General features: G+C 43.8%; 1 protein-coding gene across 1 annotated transcript in view; it reads right to left on the bottom strand.

The window, feature by feature from the left end:
* The window catches only part of Tmem178a (transmembrane protein 178A), a 55,038-nt gene that overhangs the window by 13,278 nt on the left and 16,754 nt on the right, over nt 1–25,006 (bottom strand). Inside the window, exon 2 of the mRNA XM_055622626.1 lies at nt 789–902. Within this exon, the coding sequence (XP_055478601.1) occupies nt 789–902 (114 nt within the window). The remainder of the gene's footprint in view (nt 1–788; nt 903–25,006) is intronic.

The raw sequence follows: 25,006 nt of genomic DNA, 5'->3' as shown, positions 1-25,006 counted from the left end.
CCAGGTAAATATCCACCCTTTTCAGTTTCGAATTGCATGATCATATCTATACTTTCACATTTCCTTGATAGCAAAAAGAACATTTCTTTCCACTGAGATGCAAAGCTAAGAGACTCTCTCCGAGAAAATTATGGCATATATTCATAAAGATATTTCAGCAAAAAGACAACTATCTGAGCTAAACACAGTAGCTAAAATATTATATAAGCGAAACAAAAATGAGACCAATTAAGGTATAATGTTCAGGTCAAGTGTTTATACCCACAAGTTGGCTTAAAGGAAAAAACAAGATGGAGATGGGCTAGAAAGATGGCTTGGTGGTTAAAGTAAAGATATTACTCTTGGAGATTATTTGAACTTGGTTCCCAGCACTCATGTTTGGTGGCTCACAACAACCTGTAACTCCAGCTTCAGGGTGCTCCAGTGCTATCTCTGGCCTCTAAGGGCACCTGAACTCTCGTGTATATACCCCCCTCACAAAACACATAATTAAAAATAAAACTTGAAAAAACGAAGTTCAGTTACCTGCTGTCAGTCAGCACTCATACTTGGGCAGACAGGCCCATGGCCTTGGCCTGCAGAACTTGACACCTGATCTTCCTCACGCTTGAATTTTGTAAGCGTGCTGTGTTCACAGCAGAGCAAACGGATGCTTGAGGTGACTGACCAAACCCAGTTGGGCCCAGAGGACGCATAGGATAAACAGCTTTCAATACAGACGTAGCAGGGTGCTATGGAATATATAGATATTATTTTTCCTTCTCTGATTCTTTCCCAGAAATACTTACGAAGCAGGTGCCACTCATCTTGCTGGATTGTCTTGGTTAAGTTGAAAGGAATGTTTCTTAAGCGGATCGGCTGAGAGAAATGGTACTTGATAGCTGTACATCGCTGCGCAATACCTTGAAAGAAAGAAATGCGATTTACTAGCCTTTCCATTTGTAATAGAATTCTGCAGCCCAAGGCAGAATAATTTATCCTAAACCAGGTTGAATGAGAAAGGGGCAGAAACCTCTTGATTACTGTCATTAACAGCGGCAACTCATGGCAGCAAAACCCCAAACCTTGAAATAGATTTTTTAAATCACATTCCATTTTAAATGGATTTTTATGAGTATGTATATATACATACATATATAAACATACATATAAATATCACTAAATGCTTTTTATGACTTAAATACAATGCTTTGTATGACTTAAACACAAAGCTATTGAGAGGAAAAATGTGCTAAAATTACAAATGGTTGAAGAAAACCACCCTAGAATTCTAAATTAACACTTAAATGCTTTTTCTAAATTTGATGTAGTCTCAAACTCTCAATAAAGTTTCACCCCTCCCCAAAATTTGTTAGTATATGAGTTACTTAGAAACTAGAAGACATTTTTCCACAGTCAACTTCTACATGGTGCTTTAGGGCGTAACTATAATTGACGAACAAAGTGTACCTAGCCTTCCAGCGGCTGCGTCATCCTTTAATGTTACTGACTTGAGTCATGAGAAAGTCATTAGTCTTGATAGAAAAGAAATTATTTTCTTCCTCTCATCTGCGGCATGGCCAGTCCTGTATTTGCTATGGCCACGTGCAGCCATTGGGTTGTCTGCTCCTCACCTTCATTCTCCCGACCCAGTGCCATTTCCCTCAATGGCTTTGTCTACTCTTCCCCGAAAGCCCTGCGAATCCCAAAAACAGCGTCTACCTTCTCTTAAAACTCAGCAACAAACAGTGTCAGTCATCATGGCCAGTTGCTTGAATAAATGAACCTCATTAAACTAACTTTAAAACCCAGCAGCTGTTAACTAGAGAGCTCTCGCAGATGCAGATTAATTTTTAGTGGGTAGACAGACTCCCAGGAAGTAAAAAGGCAAAGTGAAAAAAAAAAAAAAAACATATAGTGAAAGGAGGTTAATCTTACAGAAATAAATACTGGGAAACCTGCCAAACATCACCTAATATGAAATTGGATAGAAGGAATTTGTAGGAAGACACAAATTCAAAGGCTAACTCAGGCAATAGGTAATCTAATCTGACTACATCTACAACAAGAAAAGGAATGGAGTTAGTAATTAACTCAGCGAAACATTTTCCTAAGAGCAAAAGCGTAAGACGTGGCTGGTGGCTCTTACCAAATGCTTAAAGAAGCAGCCGTCCCTCAGGAACGGAAGTCTGCAATAGCCTGTGTCTGCGTGGGGTGCGTACATGTGTGTGCACAGGTGTGCGTGTGCAGATGAGAGCAGGGAGCAGCCTCGGCTGTCCTTCCTGCCTGCCTTTTTGTCCGTCCTTCCTTCCTTCCTTCCCTCCTTCCTTCCTTCCTCTCTCTTTCCCTCCCACTCTCTCTGTTTTTCTTTCTTGCTTGCTTGCTTTCTTGCTTTCTTTTTCTTTCTATGAGAAAGGACCTCTCCCTAACCTGGAACTCACTAAACAGAGTGGCTAAAATGACCAGCCAACAAGTCTCTAGTGATCAACCTGTTTCCAAATGTTGGCAGCACAACCTTCATCATCTCACCCAGCCTTTTCCTTCTCTTTTTAAAAAACATACAAACAAAAACTCAGGGGTTCTGCAGATCAAAATTGGTCCTCATACACAACTTCCCAGCCCCAGAAAAATATGTAAATTCTTTGATATTTTTCTATGCAAAAATCCCTCACAACATTAACCATCTGAACTCAGCAACATTTTAAAAAGCCACGCATCAGGACCAAATGAGATTATCTCAGGAATACAAATTTGCTCACTATACAAAAGTTCAGCTTAGGCAGCATACCATAAGTGGAAGAGAAGACAAATGAGCAGGCTACCCCAAGCACCAAGCACACAGAAAAGGCATTTGAGAACCCCCCCCCCTCGAGGGCTGGGGAAATGGCTCAGCAGGCCAAGGGCTTGCCCCAGCAGCACAATGGCTAGAGTTCAGATCCTCAACACCTGCATAACCACTGAGTGGGTGTGATACGGTGGGTGCCCAGTACTGGGCAAGCAGAGATAGAGGACCCCCAGGGCAAGCTGACTGCCTGCACTATTGGAACAGGTGAGCTCTGGCTTCAAGTGAGGTACTCTGCCTATCTAAAGTAGGGAAGAATTTATAAAGATGGCCAACATCAAGCTTTGACTTACGCACGTGCACGCACGGACACACACACACACACACACACACACACACACACACACACACACTTGCCCCTCCACAAGGAGAGACACATACAAACCACACATAACATGCAAAAAGAAGCCAACTGATGCTCAGCAGACATAATTCTATCCAGTAAACAGAAAAGGTCTGAAGCTCAGAGGTTAAGTAATTAGCCTAGGCCACAGCACAAGGAAGTAAGCAAGTCTTAATGTTCATGCTGTTAGACAAACCCAGTTCTTTAACTTTTAGAAACTCGTGTTAATTCTACAGATGTCTACAATTATTATTATTCAAAAATATGCAACCAATTCAATATGAAAAAAAGATTTTTTTTTTCCAACAAACTGCCAACGTGAGAGCTTTTGGAAACAAAGCTGCTTCCTGGTGGATAGTTGTGTTTGTGTATTTTCTACACCTGTCTATGCATATTGTTTGGAGATTAGACTGGCTACATGGCTGACTCCATGGCTTTTCCCACTGTATCTCTTAGAAGCTGCTTCATGCTGGAGATGAGGTGCCAGATTTGAAAAACAAAAACAAAACAAAACAACAACAACAAAAAAAGTTTCCTCAGTCTCAGAGGGATTGGCCTTAGAACAACTTCTGCATTTAGAGAACTGTGTGCTCCCATAAGCCACTGCAAACCTTCCCACAACTGATTCCCTCCTCTGCCTCTTGACAGTAGCAGGCAGGAGCCCAGGAGGCAGGAGGACAGCAAGAAGGCAGAAAGCAGTGCTCTGCTGGTGTCAGAAATGAGGTGAGTGGCACATACGTGACCAGATGCAATCCCTTCCTCTCCCTTCCTCTGAGATCTTAGGCTACATTTAATTGCCAGGAATGCTGAAGTGAGCATCGGAAGGTGGGAAGAAGGACCAGATCTAACAAGCAGCACACAGAGATCTCAACGATTCCGGGTCTAGTGGAAAAGCCCTGACATCCTAGGCTCAGCACACAAGAAAGTGTCCTAGGTTCCCAGTGTTCCACTCCCTGGGAAAAATGATCAGAGAGACTCCAGTATTCAGCAGAATTAGAAGAGAAGCGTGTGTGAAGGATGGATCAGAGGCCAGCGGGAACACTTCTGATGTCCTCCTCTTAAATACTTGTTCCACAGACATAGCACAAAGTAAAACAGATTTGACAAGGTAACTACAATTATTAAGGTTTGGCTTCCCACAGCCCATGCATTAAGCCAACAAAAATGACACAGAAAAAGACCTGCTGGTGCTCCATGGCTTACCAAAGCTATTGATTAAAACAGAAAGACAAATCTCCGCAACTATTCACAGCCTGCATGGATGAGGGTGAAGCCAGCCGGTCCCTGCGGTAATGTTAAGGGGTGATACTAGAAAGAGCCACAAGGAGGTGTTAGATCCCAGTGCTTTCAGAGCCCCACACGCAACTCTGCAATCAACCCTGCTTTCTGGGCTTGGAAAGGATGAATCTTGATCTGCAAAGGAACACAGAAAGCATGAGCTCATAGCACCAGATGGCATCGCACAATGAGGGGAAGAAGCCTGCAGAGGGCTGAAAAGAACAAGTTGTGGTCTATATTTGGTGATTAATTAGCTTCTTACGGGGCCAAGTAGAGCCGCTGTAATGACGCTAAAACCATAGAATCAGATACATAGATAAAGCTGGGTGTGGTGGAGCAAGCCTTTAATCCCAGAGCTCAGGAGGCAGAGGCAAGTGGATCTCTGTGAGTTCCAGGGCAGCCTGATCTACAGAGTGAGTTACATGACAGCCAAAACTACACAGAGAAACCCTATTTCAAAAAACAAAACAAAAGATACACAGATAAATACAGTTGCACTGGCCTGAGGAACGGAGTCTTTGGTCTGGAGAATTGTTGCTGTTGCTAGTGCTGACAAGGGTAACTTAGCTCCAAGCTGAGACACAGCGACCCACACTGGAAGTTAAATAAGGAAAAAACATGACAAGTACAAGATGCTATAAAAATCATGGTTAATCAACACTGAACTGTGATTTGGGCTTTGAAGCTGGAGAGGACACGGGTTTGAATTACAACCGTATGAATTTAGCAGATCATTTAACCTTTCCCAGAGTTCCCTCTCTTGTAAAAGTGGAGACCTGATGGCATATTTTCCATAGGGTCATTGTGAGGAAGGAGACGCCGAGTCCAGGACGTAGCCCAGCTCTGGCCTACAGTAAGCGCTTCACAGACCTCAGCGCTGGACCATGAGTCCTCCTGGAGCTTGTTCGAATTCGTTAGACACTGTCACATACCAGGAGGCTGTTCTCCAAATGGTCATCACAGGTTAGCCCACCTGGACGAAGAGGTAAGCAGAACCATGTAACAGTTGCCTGGGCGATGACCCAACCATTGGCCTCCACTTTCCTCTCCTTCTTGTCATCTATGCAAGACTCCCAGCACCCTGCTCCTGAAGAGATTGCTAACTAATGTCCACGTCACTCTTCTCTCAGAAGTCAGGCGACATATGTGCCACCGCTGGAGTAATCGGCTGGAGAGATGGGCTCAGCGGTTACAAACACTTGCTGTATTATAGAGGACCTGGGTTTGACTTCCAGCACCCATGTGGTGACTTATAATCATCTGTAAATCCAGTTCCAGAAGAGCTGATTCCCCCTTTCGGCCTTTGAGAGTACCAGGTACACATACGGTACACAGACATGCATACAGGCAAAATACCCATACACATAAAAAAAAAAATATTAAATGAATCAAATGATTTGAAGACACCTGAGATTTTTCTGCATCTTCCTACCTTTTACAGTATCATATTGCTGTTTAAAAAGTTTATATTGCTTTTTAATAATGACCTGTGTTCCTTTGTCTACGTGTGGGATTGTTCTGCCTACATAAATGTATGTGCACTGTGTGTATCGCCCATGAAGGCCAGAAGAGAGCACCAGATACCCTGGAACTTGAGTTGCTAAGGGTTTCGAGCCACAGCATGGGTTCTGGGAATGGAAGCAGATCCTCTGGGAGAACAGTCGGGGGCCATCTCTCCTGCCCCACACTGCAATTCTTATTTTGAGAGAAAGTCTCTTTATGTAGGTCTGGTTGGACTGGAGCCTGCTACTAGACCAGGCTAGCCTCAAAACTGAGTGATCTTTTGGCCTCTGCCTCCCAAGCGCTAGGATTACAGTTGTGTGTGTCACCCCTCCCAGCTTCCGTAGCTGTAAATTAGTGACTGTGAATGTTTTGCTTGCCATAATATATGCATTTATTTAAATATAAAGTGATCGGCATATATAAGTTCTCTGTACTTATTTATTACATAACTTTAACATTCTGCCAATTTGCCAACTTTCCAATTTTGACAACTGAGAGAGAGAGAGAGAGAGAGAGAGAGAGAGAGAAAGAGAGGAGGGAGGAGGAAAAAATCTCTCATCTTCCCTTAGCGCAGGAGACTAGGGTTTCATTGTTCAGTGTATTGAATCATCCCAAGAATGGGTGAGCAGCTTCCCATTGACTCAAATCTCTCCAGCCCTACCTCACTCACAGTGACCCGGGGAAGACTCCAGAGGCTGCTTTCCAAACGTCTTAAAAGAATTCCGTGGCAATGCTGTGCTTGTTTCCATGACCCTCCTATTCCTACAACGTTCACCTTAAATTCTTCCCAAACCTGCTCAGTCCTCCAAGCCCCCGCCTGGGAAAGGCTGAAGCAACACAGCTCTGTCTTCTCCACCTCCACACCTTGGCTCTTGAGTACTGTCTTTGTCCTTTCCTGATAGGTCAGAGAGTCCCCTTCTCTTAAGTTCCTCATGAGCAGGGTCTATGGCTTCTTTGTCAGAATGTGACATCTCCCAGAGAAGTCTGAGAAAGGTATGACCACAGCAATAACGCCAATAGTTGAGACTCCAGCTGACAGGTCATGACAGTATACACTCTTCCTAGAACAGTGAAGGGCCACTTGGAATTCCGTAAGTGGTCTGTGAGCAGAAAGTAGAGAACTCTTTTTTTCATGAAAGCTCTGCCAGCACACCCCAGTTTAAAAGGGGAGCTCAACCCCAGGGTGGCAGGCCAGGGCAGCAGCTGTGTTCTTGTCAGAGAGATTTCGTCTCCGAGTGAAGCAGGTGTTAAGCAGATGAAAGAAACGTCTCCCTTGTCGCTCCCTTTATTGAGCGCTGACGTGAATAAATAAACCGGGCGCAGTAAGCTTGGTGGCTTTGAGACTGACTTTGAGGGCCTCAGCCAGCCGACAGTATGGTCTGAAGGGCAAACCCATCTAGTCTGCTCAATGAAAGAAGGGCATTCCCCAAGGGAAAGAGAATCTAAGTGCTAGACAATTTCAGATTTCCTAACATATTAAAAAGCTGAAGTTAACTTTACATATATATATACATATATATGCATACAAATATATGATTTTGCTTTTTTGTTTAAATTTTATTTATTTTTATTTCCTGCAGGTTGGTGTTTTGCCTGCATATATGTCTGTGTGAGGGCATCAGATCCCCTGGAACTGGAGTTACAGACAGTTGTGAGCTGCCATGTGGGGCTGGGAACTGAACCCAGCTCCTCCAGAAAAGCAGTCACTGTTCTTAACTGCTGAGCCCTCTCTCCAGCCCCACTTTTGCCTTTTTTCTTTTTTTTTTAAGATTTATTTATTTATTATTTATACAGTTTTCTTCCTGCATGCCAGAAGAAGGCACCAGATCTCAGTATAGATGGTTGTGAGCCACCATGTGGTTGATGGGAATTGAACTCAGGACCTTTGGAAGAACAGCCAGTGGTCTTAACCTCTGGATCCATCTCCCCTCACCCTCACCCCACTCCCTTTTATAATACAGGGTCTCATATAGCCCAAGCTTGGATGGAGCTTTTTATGTAGCTGAGGGTGATCTTGAACTTCTGACCCTCCTGTTTCCACCTTTCAAGTGCTGGAATGGCAGGCATGCAAGGCCACACCTAGTTTTGTGTGGTGCTGGGGATCAAGCCCAGAGCTCTGTGAATGTTAGGTAGACCTCTACCAACTGAAGTATATTCCCAGCCACATTTAATATTTTAAAAAATATAATCAATACTTTGAAACTTTTTTCCTTGAAGATTATTAATGCTACCTTGACATCATTTTTTGGTCAGACCCTCTATTTTTTGTTCTCACGCATATCTCTTTTTACTTAGTTTCAGGTGCTCGGCATCTTGTGTGGCTGACAGTCATCTTTGCGGCTAGAGAGGGAGACGAAGAATGGCAAGTAGCTTAGAAATCAATTCAGCATGGCAAGTGCCCAAACAGAATAATCCTGTGCAAAAGTGGGGGGTGTCCTTTAGGCTGGGGTGGCCGGCGGCCAGCGGAGTGCTGAGCTCGGCTCTGGAGCGCCTCTGGTGTTGCTGATACACTGTGTCAACAATAAAAGTAACAGAATAGATCTGGGTGTGGTGGCCTAGGCCTTAAATTCTGGTACCTGAATTCCAGGCCAGTCTGGTATACAAAGCAGCTTCTAGAACTGCCAGGGCTGCATAGTGACCCTGTCTAAAACAAACAATAGCAATAAAACCCACCAGCAACCACAAAATACCTGGAATCCCCTGTTTCTCAGAACCACCACAGCACAGAGCAAGAGGCTTGCTTGGCATTTACGGTTTGAGGCTAAAGGATATGATTCTGGGCAGCTTATAAAAGATTTCAGCCCTACCTAGTATTTCCTTCAACCCCCGCTTCTCCTCCTCCTCCAGCAGGAGAAAGGAGAGCACCAATCAGCCAGCCCTCTCCCTCTTCCCCGGCTCAGAGAAAGCGAGGCATGCGGGGAACATTATTAAAGAGAGGGCAGAGCAGACCAGAGCCACAGGCCACCCTCTGTCTTCTTCCGAGGAGCCTCGGTGCCTCAGGAGGTGCTCATCCCAAATACACTGTGGCATTTCCCTCTCCCCGGGGAACACCATCTGTGCTGAGGACAGGCCAGCAGTCACCACTGGTCACTCCCGTGATAGTCACAACATGGACCTCAAAGAGGGCAATGAAATCAGAACAGAGGCTGTCCGGATAGTTTGTCTGGGTCCTGCGGTGTTGCGGGAACCCACCTGAACGCACAGACTCCCAGAGCGGTGGTTCTCAACCTGTGGGTCGTGACCCCTCCGTGAATTGCACATCAGCTAACCTGCATGTCAGATGTTTACATCACAGTTCCTAACAGTAACAACATTACAGTTAGGAAGTAGCCACAAAAACAATTTTAGGGTTGGGGGTCACCACAGCATGAGAGTCACAGCATTAGGAAGGTTGAGGACCACTGTCCTGGGCTGAGGACCCTGGTTTGAGGGAATCTAAACTTTCCTCCTTCTCCAGCATGGCTCTTTCAGGTATTGTGAATATCAGCGATTTTTTTTTTTAACTGCAAGGTTGCAACTTTATGCTCAAAAATACTGGAAAGAGCTTGGGAGTGCATTCACTATCTGGGTGTGTGAGCTGTGGCATGTGTGTGAACCAGACATTAGCTTTGAACCAACTGTGACTTTACAGCAACAAATCCAAGCACTCACACGTGTATTTCCTCATTTCTGACCCAGGTGGGATGTGAAACATTCCCAGAACTGTCTTTAGGACTGAAGGAGCCAACATTGGCCCGTGTTTAGTAAAGGGCCCTGTCCGTGGATTCTCTTTAGAAGGACCAGCAAGGTATGAGCCAGGGATGGCAGTATTTTTTTAAAAAATTCATTCTCACCCCAGTGCTTTAGAGAAAATAAGTGGTCAAGGAGCAATCACTGATCTTCCCCCAAAGCCATGGTTATTTTGGTAAAATGCTGCAACATAACATTTAACATCTTCATTGTTTCATTGAATATATTTAAGAGACATAACCTGAAGCATTGAAATGCTCATACAGTTGTGAATAACTACAACCAAGCCATTTAACATTTCGGTAAACCTCAGTTACTGGAATAAGTGTTCGTGCATGCGAGTGTGTGTGTGTGTGAGAGAGAGAGTGTGTGTGTGTGTGTGTGTGTGTGAGTGTGTGTGTGTGTGTGTGAGTGTGTGTGAGTGTGTGTGAGTGTGTGTGTGAGTGTGTGTGTGAGTGTGTGTGTGTGTGTGTGAGTGTGTGTGTGTGAGTGTGTGTGTGTGTGTTTTGAAAACATTCAGGATCTACCTCTTCACAAGTATAGGATGCAGTACTGTTTCCCAGCTGCACACCTCTCCACAGAAACCTATTCATTGCACGTGGTAAGTATCTTATTCTTTTTTCGGTGCAACTGTAACTGGGGTTGCTTCCTGTTCTAGTCTTGTTGGTATAGAGAAATACACATTACATGTTGCTTTTCTTGCCTGAAACTTTTTTTTTTCAAGTTTTTCTATTTTCCTTTTGCTATTGATTTCTAGTTTCGTGTCATTGTAGTTCCAGAAGACAATAAAGTTTCATTCCCAGTTTTCTCTCTTTCTACAGGCTGGCCTACGCCGACTGTTTTCCTTGGTCGATAGAAGGTGTTTAGGTTGCTTAGCCCACACTCTCACTTCTGCCCATGTTGCCTGTATTCCTGATCAATTTTGTTAAGATTCGTTCTGCGCCTGACCATGTCATCTGTTCCATTTACACCATCACGCTACAACCCTCACACACATCTGCCTCATTTTGCCTCCAGTTCTACTTGCTGTTTCTATGAGTTTGATTATTTGGGGTTCCACACAGAAGTGAGATCATGCGCTACCCCATTTGTCCTGTCTGGCTTATTTCACTCAGCATGTCTCGCAGGTCCATCGCGTTTTTGAAGATGGCGGATTTTCTTCTCTTTTGGAGCTAAGTAAAAAATAATTCCACATTCACTCATTTATTGGTGAATGTTCACAGACTCTTGTGGTTCCAAGTTAAAGTCAGAGCTTCTTTCTGCTTCCGTAGGAAACACCAGAACATTGGCAGGAACTGCAAGTCTAAAGGTCATTTTTGGGAGAATTGGGCAAAATTAATCTTGTAATCCATGACTGCGGGATATACTTCCATTTCACTTGTGGCTTTCAATTTTGTGATGTTTTACAATTTTTAGCTCTTTGGTTTTAATTTCTTGTTTTATATTTTCTGATGCAATTACAAGTGGGTTCGTTTCCTTTTTTCTGTCAGGGATGGTTGAGTTTTAGTATAAAGAAATGTAATTTGGTGTTTACGCATCAATTTTTGTACCTAAAACACTTTGGGGGCAGGTTTTCCCTTTTTGCCCCTACTATTGATTCCTCATTTCCTGTTATTGTGGTTACAAACAATGATAGCACCCCCACCTTTCCTTAGGCTTTGTTTTGTAGCTGATCATGGCCTCTGTCCTGGAGCATGTCTCCCGGGGCCTGGGGAGGAATCCCTGTTCTGCTACCCACTGGCTCTGACGTCCCAGAGCTGTCTGTTAAGTCCATTTGGGCTACAGTGCTGCTCAAATCTGCTGCTTCTTCATTGATTTTCTGTCCGGGTGATCTGCTCCCTGTTAAAGTGGTGTATGCAAGTAGCCTGTAACTGAATGGCTCCCCATTTCTTCCTTCAGTGCTATTGATATTTGCTTCATATAGTCAGACACGCCAACGCACGCGCACGCACACACACACACGTGCATGTGATATAGTATTTTTTTGCACTATAGTATTTTTAATTGTTAGATCCTCTTGATGAAATGACCCTTCGATTATCAGACAGTGACCTTCTTATTTCTTGTGTTTTTTTTTTTCATTAAAGATTATTTTATCTGCTAGAAGTGTAGCATGCGCACTTGAGTGTGAGGTGCAGGAGCCCTCAGAAGTTAGCAGATCTCCCTGGAGCTGGAGTAACTGGAAGCTTTAAGTCACCTGATTGGATGCTGGGGACCAAACTTGGGCCTCTGTAAGCATAGCATGTGCTTGTAACCACTGAGCAATCTCTCTAGTCCCGAATTTGGGGAGTTTCCTGTCATCAATTCTTTTTAAACATTCTATTATTACTATCTTATGTGCGTGCCTGCGTGTATGCCTGTGCACCACTTGTGTGCCTGGGGCCCCGCAGAGGGACCGGAAGAGGTCACCAGATCCCTTGGACCTAGAGTTACAGATAGTTGTGAGCCGACACCTTATGGGTGCTGAGAACCGAGCCCGGGCCCTCAGGATGAGCAGCCAATGTTCTTAACTGTAGAGCCCGCTCTGTCTACGCTGATCAGTAGTTCTTTAAATTAGGCGTCTCTTCTTTTCTCTGTCTGTTTGCTTTTCTGTGATTTTTCATGGTGCAAATATTGCCGTTGGATGGAACTCCGCATGTCACAGTGGTGTGCTTTACTCCTCCCTTTCCTTTTTCATTATGTTCCCACGACTGTAACAGTCAAACGACATGCTTATGAACTTACCCTATTCCTGGGGATGCCCTGAGTGCTGTGAGAGCTGTCCGTTGCGCTGTCGTTATCTTGTTCCGTTCCAGAATCTGCTTCTTTTTGTGGATTGTGTCTTGGTTAAACTTGTCCTTCTGTTCAGCATTGCTTTCTTTGTTTCATTGTGCTTTGTTACAATGTTTATGTAGATTCTTTGTCAGGTAATTTATCAATCTCCATCCAACTGGGCCCAGGCCCTGAATATTTATTTTGTTCCTTTTACAGCATTACATTTAATTTTCCTCATGTGTTTCTAGAGCTGCCCCTCTTCCAGCCTTATGGATCAGCTTTAGACAATGGCCTTCACCACCGGCGGACTCTGAAATCCTTCAGACCTTCCAGTGGAATCCTCCGCTCCTTTTACTCATTTTTGTTTTCAATGGAAAGTCCTGGAATTGTTGGACTTTTTTTTTTTTTTTAATTCCACAAAATCAGGCCTTGGCTAATGAACTCCTATTTATTTCCCCCAGGGAAATTTTAATCTCCAATCAAAATGCTGATCTTTTGGTTTACAACAAAGATATTTCTGGCCGTGACTTACTGCAAATGATGGAAATCTCTTACTCCACCCTCGTGTTGCTGTCCTTCCGCCTTGATGACTTTTGGATGTATATCACTCACTGGTGCCGTAGGCATTAACACTGCTCTGAAGCCATCACCCCCAGACTTGTCAGCTTGCAAACTGAAATTCTACTTTTTAAACAAAACCTTCCTTCGTGCCCCTCTCCTATCCCTGGGAAGAGTCACCATGCTACTTTCTGTCCTCCTGTCAGTCATCACCATTGGTACTCAAAATGTCAATCACTGCATCACTCGTTCTTCATTCCTTCATTTACTCATTGGTTCAACAAGTATTTATTTTGCAAGTGCCCTTTACTTCCTGACTCTAAACAATGGTACCACAAAGACAAAATATTAGTGAAGTGAAAACGAAGCTAGAACTAGGAAAAGGGAAGAGAGAGGAGGAGGAATCCTACCTCGTGGTAATCTATAAACCTCCTGGCTTTAATAATTGCCCATGTGTGCAAACATGAACAACTTAGTAGAAAGGGGCTACTTGTTTCAGGCCAGGTTGGCAGTGTTCCACAGAAAAGTGTCCTGAAGCAGCGCGCTGCCGCCCTTTTCCATGTGTCTAGATAGCATCTTTCTAATTGAGCTCTATTTTTTCAAGTTTGCTTCTGCTATGAAATAAACCCTGGATCAAGCCGAACTGACTAGTTAGAGATTAGGAAACAACAGTGTGGCTAGTCTATGAAAATGTAGTCAGGGCAATGACTCCACTCACATTTTTAAGTCATTTATGAATATTTGCTGTGGTGAGCACTGTTCTTTTGCCCCTCTCACCACCAGATGGACTACTAGATTTACGGTGCTTGTGTCACAGACTCATATCAAGATACATGGAAACTAGAAGTACACTTAAACCTGGCCTTTAAGATCTAAAGAAAGGCTCCCGGACAGGGAGAGGAGATAGTGCAGTAGGTACAGTACTGCCCACAAAAGCATGAGGACCTGGGTTCGATCCCCAGAACCAACCAAAGAAACTAGCTAACACGGAAATAGGCTTAGCAGTGCACACCTCTCATCCCAAGGCTGGGAAACAGACAGATGAGGTTCCCACTGTCTACCGAGCCAGCCCGTCCAGCCAATCAGTAGGCTCACGGCGCCGTCAGAGACACCATCTCAAAGAACGACGTAGAGAACAAGACCCCTGACACTGAACTCCCCTCTCCACAGGTGCGTGTCCCTGCACGCACACACGCACGGCTATCAAAGGCTGTGCAGGAGAATAAGGTGGAACAAGGACAGTCAACAGCGGGCCTAGAAGGAATCCCTCTGAGTATTCTAGAGAGCGGTAGGATAACCACGGTTAACAACAATTAATTATTTTAAAGTAGCTACTGGAGAGGATGCTGAATGTCCCTAACACAAAGAAGTGATTGCTCGGAATTGATCACTACATCTTGTACGCCTGTGCGGAAATGTCACGCCATGCCCCATAAATATGTATTAGGAGTCCATCAAACTATTTTTAAAAGGAGAGTTTATTGTACAGCTGGTTTTATAATCGACAGAAGTGTACTCTTGGGTTTTTATGGATTGTTGAAATCAATTTTTTAAAACTACATATAAATTGATTGTAAACAATATTTTCAACTTTTTCTAGGCAACAGTCAAGTAAAAGTGACATCTGAATTTCTTTTTACCTCTTCAGAACACTCTCTCGTAGACAGAATGTCTCATAGACACCAGAGGAAGAGAAGCAACGGGATAATAATCTTCCTTCAGCACAAGGTGAGGCTGAATTCCCTGAATTCCTTATGTTCCAATGGCAAAAGTCTGGTGGGTAAGAAGTCAAACCCTGAGGCCATTAGCGGCAGGAATAGGAAGTGACGATGGGGGTGAGTCTAGCTTTGGCTACCCTTGTCACTATTTCCTAAGCGGTGTGTTTCTTCCAAACAGCCCTGCACACGTCTGTAACCTGCAGCCAGGTAAGCACACCCACCGTCAGAATGGTGGCTGCAGCATGCTTTCACTCGTTATTGGGCTCTGCTCGGAGCTTTCTCTCCAGTTTCTTACATATGGCAGACAGTCTCCTCTAACAAATAAAAGGATGAGGCCTGGGGCACTAAGGAGGGCAGTTTAGGGCTGCACCACCAAACAGTGATGGTTAGAGTTTCCAGGGGGCTTCCTGGAAACTCTATGCACAGAGCTTTACTTGGTGCTTGGCTCTGTTATTACTGTCTCTGTTTTAAGGAGGACGCTGAGGCTTGCAGAAGGTAAACAACCTGCCTATTGGCCCCTTAGCCTTTTGTTTAAGATCAAGCAAAGACTCAGGATAACAAGCGGTACCTTTCATCAGCCTCTAACACCTTTCCTTAGCTATCTGAGCAGACCTGTCCACGGAGAATCACCATGTCTGCATCACATCATGCCCAGCTAATTCTTCTAAATGGTCCAGGGCAGAGCTGGCAGGCCCACACTGGCATTCAGCCTTGCTTCTATTGTATCTGTCTACACTCCTGTCCCATTTTGCTCGCACGCTGCTGCACTGAGACCATCCTTTCCCATCCTGAAGTGGGAAGGGAAAGAGTTCATTGAAGCCACTGTGCAAAGACGTCCTTCCCTGACGACAGAGCAGGTTTTCAAGGACCTGCGCACCGGAGGGGGTCTGAGATAAATGAGAATAAGAGATGCAGATGACCAGGAAGGGAAGACATGTGGGAAGTGGGTGGAAAGGACCAAGAGCGAGGTAACTCCAGAGAGCCAGACACACAAGCTCACATCATAGCTAGAACTGGAGAGGAGAGGGGCTGGGGGAAGGTGGCGGTATTTTAGTCCCAGTGTGACAGTGACATTGAAAAACCTCACAGTTTGACCAAGCTGACATTTCCATATGGGAATCTCTTGTTTGCATGGGGGCAAGAAACCTACCCCACAGCTGTACACCGGCAAACGGAAATCCCATCTCTCCCATTCTACAGTCCCCTGCCTATCCAGCTCAGACAATCCAAATAGCCAAGCGCTTGAGCCTAAATGGGCTTTTGATTCAGTTCCAATGCCAGCATGAAAGGGAACTGTAATTCTCTTTGTGTTTACCACCTGTCCTTATCACATCTAGCCCTAACAAAGACATATATATCACCTAATCAAGGACAAAGAGAGGACACAGGATATGATATCTTGAAAATAGTTCAGACGGGAACCTCACCCTACACATTGTCAAACACACACACACACACACACACACACACACACACACACCCCACTGCTTTCCCCCCTACATCTCATCAGAGCGAGCGTGCCCACACAATGTTTCCAGCATTAATCTTCCATCAAGCAGCATGATGCAGCCAATCAAGCAAGGGGGGAAAATGTACCAATAAGCAGTTTTGCTTAGCATCCTTACATTAGCTGTCTGAAGGAGAGGATGTTAAGAACCAGCCAGTACGCACAGTTCACGGTCATCAAAAAAAAAAAAAAAAAGTCAGAAGGTTAGCACCCAGCCCCCATCTTCCCTGCCATCAACAGCTCTGCTCCTTCTACCACACCCCACCCCCACCCCCAGCCCCAGCCAAGGTACCAGCCTAGCATCAGCTCGGCTCCCTGCCCCCAGGCGCCTTGCTCGGTGGGTTCCCCTCAGCAGCCGGTCTGCTCGGCACATCAGCATTCCTCTCACTCCCCTCGACCCAGGGGGAAACATTTCCAGCTGCCTGGTACTTAAGCATCACCCTCGGCACCATAAGCCCGAGCCTGTGCATAATTGACAAGGAATATGTTGATAAGGGATGGGAGCACTCCGAGTTTCTGAAGGATAAGTAGGTAATTAAAAGAAAAAACCTAATTTAAGAAAATTCTAAGGACTTTTCTTTCCCTTCAAATCTCTCTGGCAACATCCTTTATGGATTATTTTGTTACCAGATGATTTCTGATTTGAATCTGTTTGTTTTTCAAAGCCAGAGGCTAGATACCCAATGTTCTGGGGCATCCCACAGGCCTGTCCCTCCTTAATAGAGTAGCTCAAGAGCCCAGTGCTGGGAGGGAAGCACTAGCCTGTTTCTCCCTCAGGGCTCAGGAGTACCTGAGTTTCCCAGTCTGAGAGTCAGGTGACTTCCTGCGGAGGTTCAGCACAGTGCTCTGAGGCACTCTCGCTGTAGTCCCTGCACCCCACCGAGATGTAGACAGAGCTATAACTGACGTACTACAACCATTGCCAAGATGCCATTGCCACAACCATCGCCAAGTGTGAAGAGGGTAAAAGCACTTTCTGCGGGTGCCCCAAGCTTCAGGCTGCATCACTTGGTAGTTGGCTGCTTTAACACCCGCAACAGGGCTGGGATGTAGCTCAAGTTGGTAGAACATTTGTCTAGCATGAGAATGGCCAGGGTTCAATACCCCAGCACTGCATAAACTGTATTCTAAAAAAAATAAATAAATAAATTACAGGTTGTGGTAGTACACACCTGTAATCCTAGCACTTGGGAGGTGAAGGTAGGAGGATCAGAAGTTCAAGGCCAACCTGAGCCATAAGAGATTGCAACTCAAGAAAAGGGGGGAGGAGGAGTGGAGCAAAACCAACAATGAACTGCTCAGCTGCCAGTGTTTGCTGCAGACAAACTGACTCTGGCTCAAAGTAGGTATCAGGAAGTCTGTCGTTTCTCAAGGCAGAGCCTGGACTGTATGCTCCATTCTGAATAGCTTCCCAATCATGGGTGTCCAGGATACTGTGGCCCCATTAAATGCTCACTTTAGAACTTCTAGAAAAATAATTACTGAATCTTAATTATAAAAGGGCTGATCATTCAAAGGTCTCTAACATTCTAGGCACTTCATATTTGTGTTCAGTTTTAATTGAAGCTTCTTGTCCTTATCCATCTGGTCTAATCTAATTAACGTGTCTCATACAGTCTTGGTGAAGCACTTGTCTAACCTGAGCTATGGACCCTTATGATTTCAGCTTCCTGGCACTCACAGTCCCATATAAACTGAACGTAAACATAAACTCTGTCTTGAAGAGTTAGAGTATCTTCCATGAAGGGTACTGGCATTCTTGAAATAATAGCATGAGGAGATGTAAAAGGATAGCTCTAACACAGTGGTTCTCAACCTTTTTACAGGGGGCGCGTATCAGTTAACTCACACATCAGATATTTATATTACAATTCATAGCAGCAGCAAAATCATAGTTATGAGGTAGCAACACAAATTATTTTACGGTCGGGGTCACCACAACATAAGGAACTGTGTTACAGCATTAGGAAGGTTGAGAACCGCTGCTCTAGAGTGATGGAGAAGTATGCAGAGCTCTGGGGTCAGAGAACAGGGTACCTGAGTCGGGAGGGAAATGGGAAGGCAGTCCCGGAAGGCTGGGGCTTCCAGGATGGTAGAATTAACACTGAACAGTAAGAGAACACTTGCTCAAGTGAGAGAGCCGCTCAGGCCTGGAGCAGGAGGGCCTGCAGGCTTGGGGTGAGGGAGCAAGAGGGGCGCTGGGGAAGGTGGGAGTAGGACTAAACTGGGGAGGGTCTGATGTCCAGGTTGAGATTTTGTGGCCTCAGGCTGCGAACTGGAAGACTTGATCATAATTGATATTTTTAGCAAACAAGCCAAAGCCATTTCACTCTAGCCTAGCATGGAGAATGGATTGGGGAAGGTCAGCAGTGACTTAAGTGATAGAGATACAAACAGCTCACCAGAGAACTGCCAGGAGAGGTTTCCCCGTGGTGGTGCTGGGGGTAGGGGCGGGCAGCTTGATGCCCTCAGGAGTCAGGCAGATGGCAGAAAGAAGGAGCATTCCAGACAGAGGAACAGCCACAGCAAAGTTCAGAGGTAGCAAGTGTTTATAGGGGCTGACAACGAGGCTCAGAACTGCTGGAGTGTGAGGAGAGGGACAGTGATGGGAAATAATAAACTAGGGCAGAATGTCAGTGGAAACCAGACTGAAGATTTCTTTCCAACACAGCCAGACCTCACCCAGGGTTAGCAGTAGCTACCGAGGAGTCAAGATTCAGAGTGATAACATCAAATTTATTTAAGACAGCGGTTCTATCAGTTGGTGGAAAGGTTACCAGGAGGAGATAAGGAGTCAGAAAGATGAACTAACACTAAAATACTCCACAGACATAAAAGAATGATTAAAAATTGCACAACCTTTGTGACTTACTGCTAGTTGTGAAACGGTAGATTTCATATTATCTCAGACATGTGTTTGTCTTATATATGTGCATGAGGACTGGATGAAAACAAATATTTTAACAGATTTGTGTAACTAGGTTAGGGATTATAGATGGTTTCTGTTTCCTTCTTTATAGTTTTTTTTTTTGCAATTTCTAAGCTGAGTGTATATTTATAAATTTAAATCATAAAACAGTATATAAAGTCAGCACAGATGAGCCTATCAAACTGATAGAAACAGTTCGTATTTCGATAGCACCTGATATTTAATTACCCTAAACGGTAAGCTGCAAGATAAATACCATCTATCCTCCTTTTTGCTCATAGAGAGAAAAAATGAAAAGCAGGGGAGCAAAATGATTCATTTAACATGACACGAAAGGCTGGAGGCAAAGGCAGACAGGAATTAGGTAGATGCCTGTGCTCTTCAGCTGCTTCAATTTTTTTTTTTTTTGCTAAGAAATTATTTGAACAAAACAGATCATGCACAATCCAATAATTAAGATAGCCAAAATAATTAGAACCAGCCCAATAGACTGCATGATTATCAGTCGAAATCAATACAGAAGAAGTCAATCCCAAGCCGTAGAATAAACAGGGCGGGCTACACTGCTACATGGACTACGATTCTGCATTTCTCCACTTAATTAAGAAGGTATTTAGATTTCCTTTCCTTTGTGTGTGTGTGTGTGTGTGTGTGTGTGCGCGCGCGCGCGCGCGTGCACGTGCGCTTGTGTTTGCAATGGTGTGTGTGCACGTGGAGGTCAGAGGTTGATCTTGAGTACTTTCCTTAACAACTCTCTACTTTGTTGAGACGGGGTTTCTGACCTAGCCTGGAAATCACAAAGCTCTTGGCACCCTCCTGTCTCTGCCTCCCTGGCTGGGGCTAGGATTAAAGATGCCTGCTGCCTACTCATCCAGCACCTTACCCACTGAGCCATTTCTCCAGCGCAAAGGTAGCATGTTTTTCTGTTGTGTAGTAGGGCAGCTTTCAAAGCCGCCAGTACCCTCTGTCCATTATCATCCACACTGACTGCATTGAGGAGATACACAGCTCTGGCCTGAGTAGCTATGAGGCCAGCACAGGCGGCATGGGTGGTTCTAGCTCTCAAATGATTAGTCTCTTCACAGTCCTCCCAAACACTTCTCCATCTCCTTTGTAAGCTACAAAAAACCAAACAAAAACAGAACAAAACACATGCAGTAGATGAAGCCACAGCCACAGATAAGACTACATCAGTGGTTCTCAACCTTTCTAATGCTGTGACCCTTTAACACAGTTCCTTACGTTATGGTGATCCCAAACCATAAAATGATTTTCACAGTCACTCCGTAACTGCAATTTTGCTATTGTTTTGAATCATTACGTAAATATTTGATATTTCCAATCATCTTAAGCTACCCCTGAGAAAGGATCGTTCAACCTCAAGGTCACAGGTTGAGAACGGCTGGACTAGATGTTGCAGGCCCCAGTGCTCAACTCTTGATAAGCTGCTTTCTCCTGGTAAAGTGTGTGGTCCCAGCAGGCAACACAGCTAACTGAAAGGCGTGTTGCTTCTCAAGTGTGGGTGCCCAGAAAATGGAACAAGAACTCTGAAGAAGACCGACCCTATTTTGACATTTTTTCTTTTAAAACTTTCAGAAAAGCTTAGAGAAACCCAATGGTATGTTTAATGTGGCTTCTATCTCCTAAAATAACACTCTTGGCTTTGTCATTGGATGGGGGAGATGAGACCATGAGGGAGAGAAAATGGAGGAGGTGGGAGGATTCCAAAAATTGCCAGCTCTGCAGATTAAACAACTGTAAATTAGTCAGCAGCCGAATTGATTCTGAAATGGACATATTGTAATTTGCAAGCTGATAAAGTGGCTTTTGTTTGTAAATACACAAAAAGAGAATAGCCAATTTAACCTTTCTTAATTTATTGCAAGAAGCCTAGTAGATCAACAAAACAAGGAGCCGAAGGGCCGTTACCCCTCTGGGTTCTTAATTCAACCTTTGCAGCTACAAATTCCACTTGTCCATTTTACCTTACCAATGTAGTGATGAGCAGGCCAAGGCTGTAAAGAGGATGATTACATGGGTTGGATCACAGATGAGATCTAGCCAGGCCTGTCAATCATCTGGACACTCTGACTGACTCTGGGTCTGACCTTTGTCACCCTGAGTCCTCTCATAGTCCCTTGCACTTGGCTTGTTCCCATCCTCACATCCTTTAGAAGGAGAGCCACAAACCTCCCACCAGCTTAAACAGAAAGTAGCATACACCTTGATAGTGCACTTGATACTTAATTGTGACACCGAAAATGCCACAGGCAGTGGCAATGAACTCCATAGTCTTCCCTCACAGAAGCACCTGAAATGTCACCTGGGACCACATGCTTTAACTTCAGGCATAATGCCAGTTCACTTCATCAGTGGCCTCCATTTCTTGACCATTAGAAGCAGTCAAAGAGAGAGAGCCAGAAACAGACGATAGAAATCAGGAGATTCTATTGATCAAAGCAGCAAACAAAAATAATCAGAACAACACAATCTTGGTTTTGGTTTGGTTTGCTTGGTTTGTTGTTGTTGTTTTGGTTTTTCAAGACAGGGTTTCTCTGTCTTAGCCTTGACTGTTTTGGACTTGCTTTGTAGACCAGAGTGGCCTCAAACTCATACAGATCTGCCTGCCTCTGCCTTCCTGAGTGCTGGGATAAAAGGCATGAGCCGCCACACCCTGCTGCACAATAATTTTTTAAAATAGACTGTGTCATTAAGTCTTAAGGCACATCATTCTTACACAGGTCCACGTTTCTTTGGGGGCACTTACACATCATATGATCATCTTGAGTCATTATGCAAAAATGAGACTTAGTGCTTTCTGTTTCAGAAGGAAGAAATATTCACAATGTGCTGAGTACATCCTTCCGGTTAGATGGAGCAAACTCCGATGTACATAAAGGTACATTTGAGCTACTTGGGAAACTCACCCTTGACTTCCTAATGCCATAAATAAATCAAAGCATGTAAGAATTTGAAAATGCTTAGAAAGTATGATGTTTGAGCCTTCACTGTAATGAGAAGGTCTGGGGTCTAGATCTCTTTAAATGATCTGTCAATGTCCCAGGACAAAGGTCCAGTTTCTAGTTCCCAGGGTTCCCTCACCGTGCTCTCCACTGTCTACCAACAGTGACTGCCAGCAGTTCCACCATTATTCCTCCCAAACACAGACAATTAGTCAGAGAATGTGTCTCCCTCCTCTCTTTGTAAAAGCTACTTTGGATTATGTGAAAAGAAGGTGCTGTGTGGATCAAGGTGCTGTCTGTATTTCACTAACAATACATTCTTCATCACACAGTCATTACAGACTCCAGTTCTATACTTCATCATCTTTAATGGATTTTATAAGCTTCTTGCCTTTAAAGAAACCAATATCCCAACAGAAAAAAAAAACAAACAAAAACCAAAAAACATCCTAAGAAACCTATTCACAAATTAAGAAACAAGGTGAAAACCAGTATGTGTGTCTCATGCCTTCATCCTTCTGTATGGATCTCTCTACATTGTCTTTCCCATCATCTTTAGGTGCAGTTTGGTTAACTTGTTTTAGACAGATTTATCTGTCTTGGCTTAAATAATCCTCTAAGAGAGATTTTCCAATGACCACAATGCTCACAGCAGGACAAAGGTGAGACAGTACACTCACCACACATAATATGGCTATTGGGAGTGGACCTTACACAGTATGTCTGCTGGAGATCTCACAGTGCCTCTCAAAGACAGTCAGCCAGATCCTGACGCAGCTAATTCAAGATACTGGTTTGTCCATGTTGTGTCTGCTTGGTATGGAAGGATGAAAGAACAAACGAATGGAACAGTCCTGTCAAGTATCAGAGGATGAATTGCAGATCAGCCATTTTAACAACTGCCTATGTTTACAAAGAAGGTATTGGTGCTGGGTTTGCCTTTCATCTGCACAAAGGAAGAAAGTGGGGTTTGAGGAAAGGGATACCACGTTCCAGTTTTCTCAGTAAGACTTTAAATGAAATTAACTATTATGCCTATTACAATATTTGGCAAACTACCTAGAAATATCATTCAAAGGAGAAAGGAAGAAATTGAAATGAATAATCGAGAGTCATAATGTGAATTAAAGTTGATCAAATATAACTTCCAGGTATTTAACACATTAACTATAGATTCAGAAAGCACGCCACTAACTTTTGACAGAAATGAGGCATAATTGTGGGCTTCTCTTTGATTTCACATAGATTATGCAAATGAAATACCCTCATGAAGCACACAAGGAAATCAGCTAGAATTTCCCCTATGGTAATAAAAGACAGTGGATTTCTTTCTTTCATCAAAGTCTTTTCAAAAGTTCTTCAAAGACATTTGAAATGAACTGGTAAGGCAAAATTTAAATTGTATATACTATGAAATCTTCTACAGTATATTCTCCATTAGATATACACTCAAATTTCATCTCCTAAAGCAGATGGATCTTACTGATGCCGTCCCCTATGAAACCATCTAGGGGGAAGAAAATTAGATGATTGAATGCTTCCGACCCAGTGGCAAACATTGTGCCCACAAAACACAAATGCCAAAATAATACAGGAAAATCCTGATTTCCCTTTTAATTCCACTGTGAAACAAAAAAAGAAAATTAGTGAAAAGAAAGCATGTCACATTCAAAAGAGCAGAGCAAAGCACTGTGGGTGAACAATTTGAAAAGAGGTAAAGGCTTTTAAACTGGCTTGTCCTAACACCTGTTTCTGGAGAAAACTGACCTTTTCATGGCCCAACACATTGCTAAGTTAATTAAGCTGCTCTTCTCTAGGCATCCTACCATCACAGCAGTAAATGCTGAAAGAGACTCGAACAGGTTCTACTGACATCCAAGCTGTCCGTCTATAAACAAGCCAATCAGGCTCTGGAGTGGTGAAAAGACTTGACCAAGGTCACACAGCCAGTTAAGAACATGGTAAAGCAAGGCCCCAATGCTCCTAACTCCTGTAATTTCAATAACCTGTAAAATAAATTTGCTGAAAGAAAAATCACTTCAAAATCCAAGAAAAGCTCCTCATTTCTTGAAGAGGCAGAAGACAAGCTTCCCATCTCAAGTGATTTCCCCTAGAAGCCTCCCTAGGAACAAGTCCAAGAGCAGCAGACAGTTCATTTGAGGACCAGTGAAGGACCAGCCACCAGGCCTCCAGAAACTCCCTCCTGCCATTCCACATTCCAGGTATGGGAAGCACATAACTGGACTTGAAATAATTTTATTGAAAAGGGAACATCTAATAAGCTCAATGTATGAGACCATGCATAGAACGAACCTGATGAAATAATAGCAGTATCTTGTTTCTGTGATTTGAAAACCATCCAATGGGGATTGAGCATTTTAGTCAGAGTCCTCCCTCTTGATTAGTTTCTTTAGGTGTACAGATTTTAGTAGGTTTATCCTATATTATATGTCTATATGAGTGAGTATATACCATGTGCATCTTTCTGCTTCTGGGACAGCTCACTCAGGATGATCCTTTCCAGTTCCCACCATTTACCTGCAAATTTCATGATTTCCTTGTTTTTCATTGCTGAGAAATATTCCATTGTATAGATGTACCACAATTTCTTATCCATTCTTTAGTTGAGGGGCATGTGGGTTGTTTCCAGCTTCTAGCTATTACAAATAAATCTGCTACAAACATGGTTGAGCAAATGTCCTTATTGTGTACTTGAGCCTCTTTTGGATATATGCCTAGGAGTGGTATGGCAGGATCTTGAAGAAGGGCTATTCCTAGTTGTCTGAGAAAGTGCCAGATTGATTTCCAGAGTGGTTGTACAAGTTTACATTCAGAGAGGATGGACAGAAGAAGAAAAAGAAGAAGAAGAAGAAGAAGAAGAAGAAGAAGAAGAAGAAGAAGAA

This window comes from Psammomys obesus, unplaced genomic scaffold (genome assembly GCF_907164565.1).
Source record: "Psammomys obesus unplaced genomic scaffold, mPsaObe1.curated_primary_1811, whole genome shotgun sequence".
Classification (NCBI taxonomy): Eukaryota; Metazoa; Chordata; class Mammalia; order Rodentia; family Muridae; genus Psammomys; species Psammomys obesus.
This window is presented reverse-complemented; position numbering and strand designations above follow the sequence as displayed.